General features: G+C 46.8%; 2 protein-coding genes across 5 annotated transcripts in view; one reads left to right on the forward strand and one right to left on the reverse strand.

The window, feature by feature from the left end:
- On the forward strand, positions 1-11,178 carry nosip (nitric oxide synthase interacting protein). Of its 4 annotated transcripts, none has more exons than XM_080488404.1 (11): positions 5-100; positions 325-418; positions 3,391-3,496; positions 3,677-3,758; positions 6,163-6,298; positions 6,370-6,518; positions 8,573-8,689; positions 9,736-9,806; positions 9,889-9,997; positions 10,078-10,183; positions 10,940-11,178. In XM_080488404.1, the coding sequence occupies exons 2-10, from the start codon at positions 349-351 to the stop codon at positions 10,147-10,149; spliced, it is 912 nt and encodes a 303-aa protein (XP_080344530.1). In that variant the 5' UTR covers positions 5-100; positions 325-348; the 3' UTR covers positions 10,150-10,183; positions 10,940-11,178. The 4 variants fall into 4 exon arrangements, with proteins under 4 accessions (XP_080344528.1, XP_080344530.1, XP_080344531.1 ...); XM_080488405.1 differs by having other exon boundaries at positions 16-186; XM_080488402.1 differs by having other exon boundaries at positions 1-100; positions 10,078-11,178.
- Positions 10,559-12,430, reverse strand: part of rcn3 (reticulocalbin 3, EF-hand calcium binding domain) — a 21,492-nt gene continuing 19,620 nt past the window's right edge. Inside the window, exon 8 of the mRNA XM_080488401.1 lies at positions 10,559-11,458. Coding sequence (XP_080344527.1) covers positions 11,351-11,458 — 108 coding nt within the window. The 3' untranslated portion in view covers positions 10,559-11,350. The remainder of the gene's footprint in view (positions 11,459-12,430) is intronic.

Here is a 12,430-nt window from a genome sequence, read left to right on the forward strand (position 1 = left end):
AGGTGGCGACGAAGTGCAGAGGGAAGATCTCCACACCTGTAATAACGAATAAGAGAAGAAGAAGCAACAACAGCGGAAGAAGAAGGATTTGGATTTAAAGGTATAGTTTTCGATCTCTGCGTGTTTATATCGTCCACATTCTACTTCCCGCTTCAGTTCCTGAGGTGACCCGCTCCCTTCCAGAAGGTCCGTGTGTTTTTAAAACGCCGCTTTCCGCCTGTGTCCGCTGGATAGCAGTTAGCATGTAGCGTTAGCCTCCTGATGTTAAGTCTCACAACACAAACAACCACGTTCCCCTTCTTTCTTCTCTTTCTTTCTCTTCAGCCTCTCACAGCAACAGAAGCTTCAATGACTCGCCACGGGAAGAACTGCACGGCCGGAGCCGTTTACACCTACCACGAGAAGAAGAAGGACACAGGTGGGCTTAGACTAGAGATTATAGCTGATTGTCGCCTCGTGTAGAATTCAGTTCGATCACACATGATGTTTAGAGTCTGACCCGCTGGGATTCACCTCAGAGTCACTAGTAGAACATGAGACGTCCAGCTGTGATGAGCTCTAATAACATCTGTTCTTAATGTTCTTGTCCGTATTGGTGAGGCGCCACACATTATTTTCTGCTGCTTTGGGGAGCTCGATCGTTCAGTGACGCTGCTGTTGGGGATCTCTAGTGAATTCTATCGTACCTACTGGACCCACTGGACCTACCGTACCTACTGGACCTACCATACCTACTGGACCCACTGGACCTACCGTACCTACTGGATCTACCGTACCTACTGGACCTACCATACCTACTGGACCTACCGTACCTACTGGACCCACTGGACCTACCGTACCTACTGGACCTACCATACCTACTGGACCTACCGTACCTACTGGACCTACCATACCTACTGGACCTACCGTACCTACTGGACCCACTAGACCTACCGTATCTACTGGATCTACCGTACCTACTGGACCTACCATACCTACTGGACCTACTGTACCTACTGGACCTACCGTACCTACTGGATCTACCGTACCTACTGGATCTACCGTACCTACTGGACCTACCGTACCTACTGGACCCACTGGACCTACCGTACCTACTGGACCTACCGTACCTACTGGATCTACCGTACCTACTGGACCTACCGTACCTACTGGACCCACTGGACCTACTGGATCTACCGTACCTACTGGACCTACCGTACCTACCGTACCTACTGGAGCACCGACAATATGCACACTGCACTGCCCATGTAACAGTCGCACACATCCAGTAAAATCTCTGCTTAAAACAATATAATGTGACCCAATACACAAGCTATTTATCCAAAGTGATAAAGATTTACAGGTTTCCCAGCCGGCCACTTTAACTCACTGAATGGAACCTAGAACAGCAGAACGTCACTGATGGAGCCTAGAACAGCAGAACGTCACTGAATGGAGCCTAGAACAGCAGAACGTCACTGAATGGAACCTAGAACAGCAGCAGGAAGCAAAACACACTGCACGTTTTCACAAACACAAGGACACTCCCTCCTGCTGCACCAGACCTCCACTGAGAGAACAGGAGCTGCTTCACTGCTCTAATGACAGAATGATAAACCTGAGTGGACCCGACCAGGAGCCCCGTTTCAGATCCAAACCACCAAATAGGCAATAATCATCACTCACCATGTCGCTTGTTGGGTTTTTAGAGCGAAAGCATCAATAATTGGGTCCCTTTTTCTTTTTTTTCTCAAAAAGCACTTATTATTTTATAAATAAGTTACACAGTCACCAGGTAAAATGTGCTCTCAGTTACAGGAAGTAGTAAGTTCAAAGGTTAATACGTCCGCTGCGCCGGTCTCAGGTCACACTGTTTTTTAGTTAAAAAAAAAAAAATACATGATTTATTGGTGTATTTATTAATTAACCAAACAACCAATGATAATGCTCACACGTTAAAAAAAATCTAAATAAACCACTTTAAAAAAACAACATATAATTCTTGTGGGTGCTATAGCATACCCAAGCCCCCAATTAATTCTGCAAAGTGTTAGTGGCTCATTGAGAGATGACGATGGGTTGAGATGTGCTGCTTTAAAGGGGACATATCATGCTAAATCCACTTTTTTAGCCCTTAAATGCATGTTGTTGTATATTTAGAGTGTTTAGAAGTACAGAAAAGTTCAAAGTAGTCTCTTCAGGTGCTCCGTTGATATCTTTATATTCTGTTTTGCTCATATTTTGCGATCCGTTTCGATTTTTCTATTCTCTATTACGTTTTTTGAACAATGACGTCACAGTATTCTCAGCGGAACTGCCAAATTAGGACATCGACACTTCGAGCAATCCGCCATTTTTGTTTCTCGCTGCGATTGTGTAGTCCAACCGAAGTTACGAGAGGATAAGTCGAAATGTTCGGTTGTTGGATGTAGTAACCCACAAACTTCGTTACACCGTCTCCCAGCATCAGAACCTTTTCCAAGTGCCTGGTTGAGTTTTATTTTTCACAGAAATGTACCCACATCTGTGGGTAAGGTCATTTTTGTGTGCGCGAAGCACTTTAAGGACGACTGCTTCAGCAACCTCCGCCAGTATAAAGAAGGATTTGCCGAAAGACTTGGTCTGATTGAGCGGTCAGTTCCTTCTATCTATGGAGACGACGAACAGAGCACTTCGGTAAGCTGTATATAACGCTAAAAAGTGTGATGATAAGACGTCCCTGTCATTGTTTTGTTAGCATTAGCAGTTGCACCGTCTTCATATGTTAGCGCTGTGTGCTCGTTTTAGATTATAATGTAACTTCTGTGTTAAATAGTCGTTGTAATACAGGCAGTATTGTAGTAGTGGGCATGGATGGAGAAGTTAGTGTAAATATAGTAACACACCATTGCGTTACATCCATATGAAGACGTTGTTCTGTAGGTGCATCATGGTCATTTTCATCTGGCTCCGCCGGGTCCGACTCTGGCTCCAACATGTATGGCTGGATGGACAAATCTTCCGTTGTTGACATTTTGTAAATAATGTGTGAATATAAAGTTTCTGCGCCGCTAGATAATTGTATCTGTTCTATCAAACTACAAAGATGGCCGAACAGGGTGGAGTTGAACCGAGTGTCACCTCTGCAACCTGGAGAGGAGGCGGGGTATGAAGAGACCGCCCCAAAACGAGTTGCTCTCAGAAGCACATCAGAAAAGGGGTAGAAAAGGGGCCTGTGGAGCTCTAATAATGAGGAATTCAGACCCAAGCATTGCAGTTCCGCTTTATATAGACCACAACTGTATGATTTATATGTAAAAAGGAAGGATTTAAAAGCATGATATGTCTCCTTTAAGAGGCTTTTACCTGCCCTGCGTTAGGGTAGCTGGAGGGATTTAACTGCCCATGTCTGCTGTGGGTTTGCCCCCTCAGCTGCCTCTGGTTACGGCACTCAGAGCATCCGTCTGGGAAAAGACGCCATCAAAGATTTTGACTGCTGCTGCCTGTCTCTGCAGCCCTGCCAGGATCCCGTAGTGACGTAAGACACACACACACACACACACACACACACACACACACACACACACACACACACACACACACACACACACACACACACACACACACACACACACACACACACACACACACACACACACACACACACACACACACACACACACACACTCAACCTGTCAACCTGTGTCTATGTTCTCAGTCCAGATGGGTTCCTGTATGAGAAACAGGCCATTCTGGAATATATTCTTCACCAGAAGACTGAGATCGCCAAAAAGATGAAGGTGAGACTGAAGCGTGTGAGAGCGCTGCTGGATTCCAGCTCTATGAGTGTGTTCACCTGAAACAACGGCTCAGTCGGCTCCGTTTGCGTTCACGCTGCATTTTGAGACCGGATCAAACCGCTTCGAAACCGTCACGTAATTATGTCAACTGCTGGTTTGGGGGCGCTGTCGCCCAAAACAAACAACCCTTGATTGGTCAGGACCAAAAGAGGAAGCCTGCCACTTTGGCTAGGCTAATTAGCTAATGGTGAACAACTGCAAAATATAGGGTGCGTCCTAACAGTCCCTCCTATCTCCTAACAGTCCCTCCTATCTCCTAACAGTCCCTCCTATCTCCTAACAGTCCCTCCTATCTCCTAACAGTCCCTCCTATCTCCTAACAGTCCCTCCTATCTCCTAACAGTCCATCCTATCTCCTAACAGTCCCTCCTATCTCCTAACAGTCCCTCCTATCTCCTAATAGTCCCCCCTATCTCCTAACAGTCCCTCCTATCTCCTAATAGTCCATCCTATCTCGTAATAGTCCCTCCTATCTCCTAACAGTCCCTCCTATCTCCTAATAGTCCATCCTATCTCGTAATAGTCCCTCCTATCTCCTAACAGTCCATCCTATCTCCTAATAGTCCCCCCTATCTCCTAACAGTCCCTCCTATCTCCCAACAGTCCCTCCTATCTCCCAACAGTCCCTCCTATCTCCCAACAGTCCCTCCTATCTCCCAACAGTCCCTCCTATCTCCTAACAGTCCTAACAGTCTCTCCTATCACCTAACAGTCCCTCCTATCTCCTAACAGTCCTAACAGTCCCTCCTATCTCCTAACACTCCCTCCTATCTCCTTTCCCATCCACTTCTCCTTAACCTTACAAGTGTTTAAGTGACCGCCCTGATAAGGAGAATTCTCAATCAGCTAAGGAAAGGAGGCTCAATGCTTCCTTTAGAACCTTCTTTAGCCTAGGAACCACTGATGCTTCCTTTAGAACCTCCTTTAGCCTAGGAACCATTGATGCTTCCTTTAGAACCTTCTTTAGCCTAGGAACCACTGATGCTTCCTTTAGAACCTTCTTTAGCCTAGGAACCATTGATGCTTCCTTTAGAACCTTCTTTAGCCTAGGAACCACTGATGCTTCCTTTAGAACCTCCTTTAGCCTAGGAACCACGTTCAGGGAAACTCAGGATGACTGAAAAAGGAGCAGATCATGTAAGTTACCAAAGCAATAATCTGCCTAGAACAACTTGAAATCATCTAGAACCCAGATCCCAACTAGGAATGTTCTGCATGTTGTAGAACCAACACAGTAAAGTCCAGTCTCCTAACACCTTTCTTAACTCCTTTAGGAGACTTCCATCCTTCCATCCTAACACCTTTCCCTAACTCTTTTAGGAAGCCTCCTAACTCTTTTAGGAAGCCTCCTAACTCCTTTAGGAAGCCTCCTAACACCTTTCCTTAACTCCTTTAGGAAGCCTCCTAACACTTTTCCTAACTCCTTTAAGAAGCCTCCTAACACCTTTACTAACTCCTTTAGGAAGTCTCCTATCACCTTTACTAACTCCTTTAGGGAGCATCCTAACACCTTTACTAACTCCTTTAGGAAGCCTCCTAACACCTTTCCTTAACTCCTTTAGGAAGCCTCCTAACACTTTTCCTAACTCCTTTAGGAAGCCTCCTAACACCTTTACTAACTCCTTTAGGAAGTCTCCTATCACCTTTACTAACTCCTTTAGGGAGCATCCTAACACCTTTACTAACTCCTTTAGGAAGCCTCCTAACACCTTCACTAACTCCTTTAGGAAGCCTCCTAACACCTTTCACTAACTCCTTTAGGAAGCCTCCTAACACCTTTCCTTAACTCCTTTAGGAAGCCTCCTAACACCTTTCACTAACTCCTTTAGGAAGCCTCCTAACACCTTTCCTTAACTCCTTTAGGAAGCCTCCTAACACCTTTCCTTAACTCCTTTAGGAAGCCTCCTAACACCTTTCCTTAACTCCTTTAGGAAGCCTCCTAACACCTTTCACTAACTCCTTTAGGAAGCCTCCTAACACCTTTCCTTGACCCGGTGACATCCTCCATGGTGGTAAGGAAAAGTGGATAGGAAAGGAGGGACGAGTAGGCTGTAGCCATAGTACTCCTCTTTCTGCGTCTGCTTCTTCTGATTTGCACTGTTAGCTGTGTTTGTTTATCACCCAGAATGCTTTGCGCTCTACGTCACCTCCTGTCCCTCCACCTGCTGGAATGACCGTCCGCATGAGAACCGAGACCAACGTTTTCAAGGGGACCAGCGTTTTCTTGTTAGATCTAGATCAGAGCTCCGGGAGTGTTCAGATTTTCCCAGAAAGTCCCTGAAGAGACTCTGGTCCGGATCAAACTGGGGAATGTGAACGTGCCCAATGTGTTTGGACCCTGCAGGCGTATGAAAAGCAGAAGCATGCACAGAAGAGCTCCAGTCAGCTGGAGTCCAAGTCTGAGGAGAGGGAGAGGGTGGAGCGCTTCAAGAGCCAGGAGAACAGCATTGTGTCCAAACCCATTAACCCCTTCACTTCCGGTCAGTATCTGAATCAGAGCTCAGAGCTCACGTCCGCTCACAAGTGCTTGAATCACAGCACTCTCTTTCAGGTCAGGCTAACGATCGGAGCAGCAGCAGCTCTTCAGCGGCGTCATCCTCCTCCTCCTCCGCCTCCTCTTCCGCCTCCTCTCAGGGCCTCCCCAGCTTCTGGATCCCCTCTCTTACACCCGAGGCCAAGCCCACCATGCTCAAGAAGCCAGTGAGTGCCCCCTCACATCCAGGTTACAACAAGCACAGAAAAATGAATTAAATCATGAGCCGAATTTTCTGGACTGTAAGTCAAAAATAAGTGTCACTGAAACAGCTTTCTGCCGTCCTGTGGTGACATCTAGTGGTCACAGACAGTATGCACCATATATTTTGATATATGTGTGAGAAGGTGATATTCCCTTCTTACTCTTGCACACGTGCACACAGTGTTGAATGTTTTTCACATGGGAACTATGGGGTGGGAGTGCTTGTGAACATTGAGAGTTTGTGTTGGGGATGTGTTGTGGCGTCGGGTCCCCCACAGTGGCGTCGGGTCCCCCCACAGTGGCGTGGGCGCATCAGTCTGCGTTTTACCACGAAACAGTTTGAAAAACAGTCCGTCATCTCAGAGGCACTGTTATATAGTATATTTGTGTGTGTGTACATGTTGGCAAATTGGTGTATGGTTAAAATAATCTACTGTGGGTATTTTGAATTGATAATTTTCTTCTTAATTGTGTGCATTTATCATTCCAATATTTAAGTGAGGTTACTTTAGGGTGGTTGACACACCCCTTTGACTTTTGGTTCAGTCCAGTGTGTCCTGATTGGCCAAGTTCAGGGTGGGCAGTACTTATTTAAGGAGGCATGCATTCTGTGTCAGAGGACTGAGAGAGTGAGACCATGTTTACACGTACCCGGGTTTTTACAAAAACGGGTATTTCCCACTTTACCTTAATTAAAAAAAGAATCTTAATTTACACTGGGTTCTGAGCTGCTATGAGCATGCCACACCTGTAGGGGACAGTGTAGTGAGAAGCATGAAGATTAGGATTAAGTTTAAGATATCCTTTATTTATCTCACATGTGGAGAAATGTGCAGTGGTACAACAGGATAGTAAAAAGAAAGAAGTACACATAGCAGGAACTAAAAAAAGCAGATAAAATACAATATAATAAAAATATACACACGGTGCCTATAAGTGTGGACATGTACAGAATATGGGGGTGGATGTATTTTACATAGTAAATACGTTCTTATAGATTATTATAGTTTTAGCACCACTTCTTGCCCAGTTGGAGTGGAGTGATATTGTCCGGTGGTGGTGTGCAGTGGTCTACTGGGAGCAGGCTTGGTTGGAGTGTGACTGCAGCAGGGAGGAAGGACCGGCGGAGTCTCTCCTTCAGACACCGCGGGTGGAGAAGCCTGTCACTGACGGAGCTGCCCAGTGATGTGACGGTACCATGTAGGGGGTGGGAGACGGTCTCCATCAGGGATGAAAGCTTCTTCAACATCCTCCTGTCTCCCACCACCTCCACAGGGTCCAGGGGGCAGCCCAGGACAGAGCTGGCCTTCCTCACCAGTTGGTTCAGTTGGTTCCTGTCTGCAGCCGGAGTGCTGCTGCTCCAGCAGACCACTCCATAGAAGATGGCTGATGCCACCACTGAGTCATAAAAGGTCCTCAGGGGCGCCCCCTGCAGTCCAAAGGACCTGAGTCTCCGCAGCAGATGGAGTCTGCTCTGGCCCTTCTTGTAGAGAGCGTGGGTGGTGTTGGACCAGTCCAGTTTATTGTTCAGGTGAACACCCAGGTACTTAGAAGAGTCTACTATCTCAATGTCCTTTCCCTGGATGTTCACCGGTGTGGGGGGGGGGTGGGTCTCCCCTGAAGATAGCCAATCGGAATCCTGGAAAAAATCACCTCGTCAGGCAACGGTCCAGCCGCATAGAAATCGATCAGCTGGTTAGCTTAGCAAACTACCATTTGACATCCCCAGGGGTTCCAGACGAAGGGCAGAAAGGTGTGAATATAATGGCGGCTTATCCGGAGAAATCTACCTTCACAGTGGCGCTGGAAGGTTGATTCTGTAGCTAGCTCTGATGCTAACCTGTGGAGGATTCTGTAGCTAGCTCTGATGCTAACCTGTGGAGGATTCTGTAGCTAGCTCTGATGCTAACCTGTGGAGGATTCTGTAGCTAGCTCTGATGCTAACCTGTGGAGGATTCTGTAGCTAGCTCTGATGCTAACCTGTGGAGGACTGTGGTTGTCTCTTGTCTCTCGTTAGAGTAAGACTGTGTTGTGTCCCATGTCTGGTCGGCCCATCAAAATGAATGAGCTGATCACGGTGCGCTTCACCCCGCTGGACCCCAGCCTGGACCGAGTGGCCCTGCTCAACCGCCAGGTCAGTTTGTCCCAAACGTCTGACCCCAAACACCGAGCCTGAACACGTCTGACCCCAAACACCGAGCCTGAACACATCTGACCCTAAACACTTAGCCTGAACACATCTGACCCTAAACACTTAGCCTGAACACATCTGACCCTAAACACTGAGCCTGAACACGTCTGACCCTAAACACTGAGCCTGAACACTTCTGACCCAAAACACTGAGCCTGAACACTTCTGACCCTAAACACTTAGCCTGAACACGTCTGACCCTAAACACTTAGCCTGAACACATCTGACCCTAAACACTTAGCCTGAACACGTCTGACCCTAAACACTGAGCCTGAACACATCTGACCCTAAACACTTAGCCTGAACACGTCTGACCCTAAACACTTAGCCTGAACACGTCTGACCCTAAACACTTAGCCTGAACACATCTGACCTTAAACACTTAGCCTGAACACGTCTGACCCTAAACACTGAGCCTGAACACGTCTGACCCTAAACACTGAGCCTGAACACTTCTGACCCTAAACACTGAGCCTGAACACGTCTGACCCTAAACACTGAGCCTGAACACTTCTGACCCTAAACACTGAGCCTGAACACTTCTGACCCTAAACACTGAGCCTGAACACGTCTGACCCTAAACACTGAGCCTGAACACTTCTGACCCTAAACACTGAGCCTGAACACGTCTGACCCTAAACACTGAGCCTGAACACTTCTGACCCTAAACACTGAGCCTGAACACGTCTGACCCTAAACACTGAGCCTGAACACGTCTGACCCTAAACACCGAGTCCCAAGGTGTGAGAGAAACCATTGGGTGCTGCATCTTTATAGACTTGATCTCATGTCGACCAGAAGAGCAAAATCACAGCATAATCATTGCTAGCTTGTGGACCACCTGTATGCTGCTACGCCACAACTGCCTCTGGTCATGTTAACCAATACTGTTTTCTGGCTAAACAATCTTGCATGATGATGCCACTGCCATGCCCTTTGCAATTCTGTTTACCAACCAAAACGTTGAGTAGTGTGTCTCATGTCTTCAGGACAGGTATGTGTGTGCAGTTACCAGAGACGCTTTGGGCAACAGCGTTCCCTGTGCCGTTCTGCGGCCCTCGTAAGTCTCCCCCCCCCCCCCATCATCACTCAGATGTGTGTTCTGCCTCAGTGAGAGCCTGACCCCTCTCTCCTGTCCTCAGAGGGGCAGTGGTGACTCAGGAGTGTGTCGAGAAGCTGATCAAGAAGGACATGTTGGACCCAGTGAGCGGAGACAAGCTGTCCGACAGAGACATCGTCTCCCTGCAGAGGGTACGAGTGGAATGCAGTCTGTGTTTTCCGTCTGTGTAGTGCATGTTCCAGTTTTAACAAGTGGTTCTGTGTGCTGTCAGGGTGGAACCGGCTTCTCAGCTTCTGGAGTCGACCTCCGAGCGAAGGAAGCTCGTCCAGTGATGCAGGCCTGACAACCGTATCCTGAAGACTGTTGTGTGTTTGTATGTGAGTGTAAATCGTTCAAATTAAAGCTTTTCAAATAAACCTCTTACTGTCTTTTGGACTGTTCGAAAATTCAGTTCAAAGAAAGTTCACATACAAGCAGAATCTAAAAGCACAAAGAAAGAAAAGACATGAAGAATCCAGTGGATTTACTTTCTTCCATGTGTTTAAAACCTGTTGGAAAAGTATGCGTCCTATAAAAACCATGTGACTGGACATTAACGGCTCCTGATTGGGTGCTGAAACCCATAAATATCCTTAACCTTAAGATTCTATTACCAATGTATGAATGAAAACATTCAGGAGATCCACATAAAAGCGTTTTTATCCCTTTTTACCAAATTGAATTGTGACGTTTGGGAACAACACAGATCCAGAACCCAACATTATTGATTTATTGACTTGGCTCCATGTTTCATTCAGGTCTGCAGGACACGCTTTATATTCAGGCTCTTCTTTAAGTCTCTCGTGTTTCTGTATTTTTCTTTTACTGCCTGTAGTATTGCTGAATATTTTTCTGTTTGGTTAAAAATGCATTTTGTGGGATTAACTGTGGTCACATTGATTTTTTTTTTCCGTTAATATTAAAATCTACTCTGCATATGTTAATTGGAAGACAGTATAATACTCATTTAAACCGGAATATCGAACCAATAGAATGTATAATGGTGAGATGTTTGAAGGATTCTGATCCTGATTAAAGGAGTTACAGCAGGAGGAACTGGAACATTAATATGAGATACGCCCTTTAAATTTCAGATTTCACCATCTCCACATAGAAACTTCTCTGAATTGGATGAATTTCTGGGAAAGATTGTTGATTCACCGAGAACCTCTGTCCTTTAGTAAAATGTAGAATTTGTTAAAGATAGGAGCTTTTTCAAGCTTCAAATGGAAGAAATGCAGAACCGACCCATCAGGTCGCTTGTCCCATGACGGGTTAATTAGGTTCAATCATCTCAATCAATAAAGAACTTTCCTTTCTGGAAGAAACTGCCACTGCTTTCATTATTTTATTGGACTTTCCTCCTGAACCTCCAACACTTCCAGCGTTGTTGCACCTCGGAGGTGTCCCGACCTTTTTGAGATGTGGCACACCATCAGAATGAGAATAAAGATGCCAGAGACGTTGTGGGACGGAGATGTTGACCTGTAGGTGGCTGATGTCCTCTATAGCTCGTTGTGCTCGTCCACACTCATGGCTCCATAGTCGGTGATGGTGCTGACCTTGATCTGGTCCAGCTGCTCCAGGACCTCGGAGAGCGTGAGGCGTCCGTCCTGAGGAGCAGAGCAGAGCGCCGCCAGTGAATGCGAGGCGACACCGGGCAGAGGACCGGTCAGCCGCCTGTCAGCACAGTCGTCAACGTTCACACGCCTTGGAAAGCCGAGAGAGACTTAACATTTATAGAATAGAAACTTTATTGTGATTGTCACCAGTACAACAAGATTAAAAAGTCCCACCACCGTAGTGTCATCCACAGGTTTCACGATGGGGTCGAGGTGTAGTGGTGGGTGTAGAGGGTGTAGTGCAGGGGTATCAAACTCAGGTCCTGGAGGTCCACAGCCCTGCATGTTTTCCATGTCTCCCTTTTTTAATGTCCTGATTGTTCATCACCACATTCAGCACAAAGCCATTGCAATCAGCTGTGAGGAAGCAGGGAGACGTGGAGAACATGCAGGACTGCAGCTTCCAGGATCTGAGTTTGACCCCCCTATGTAGAGGGTGTAGAGCAGGGGTGTCAAACTCAAGGCCTGCGGGCCAAATGTGGCCTGCCACGTAATTTTATGTGAACTGTGAGGGCTTAAAGGTCTGATTGTCTTTAAATAAATACCGTATTGTTCCCAATAGACGCGCAGTGCAGGAGTGCAAGCCTTGGGGTGTGTCTATTGGGAACGCATGAGTGCAGATTCAAATATTCTATCAAATACGGTAATCACATGTGGCTTTGTTGACACGGAAGAAGTTCTGCACTTGTGCATATCCAGATTAAGACGTTCCCCGCACCGACCCGTGTTTCACCCGACGGCAGACATACATCCATCCATCCATCCATCCATCCATCCATCCATCCATCCCTCCATCCATCCATCCATCCATCTTCTCCCTCTTATCCGTTTCCAGGTGGTGGGGGTGTCAGTCTGAGCACCGTCATCCAGATCACATTGCACCCATTAAGAACCTTCCTGCAGGTGGAGAGCCCACAGGAAGGTGGAGAGTCCACAGGAAGGTGGAGAGCCCACAGGAAGGTG

This window comes from Lipophrys pholis, assembly GCF_963383615.2.
Source record: "Lipophrys pholis genome assembly, chromosome: 19".
Taxonomy (NCBI): Eukaryota; Metazoa; Chordata; class Actinopteri; order Blenniiformes; family Blenniidae; genus Lipophrys; species Lipophrys pholis.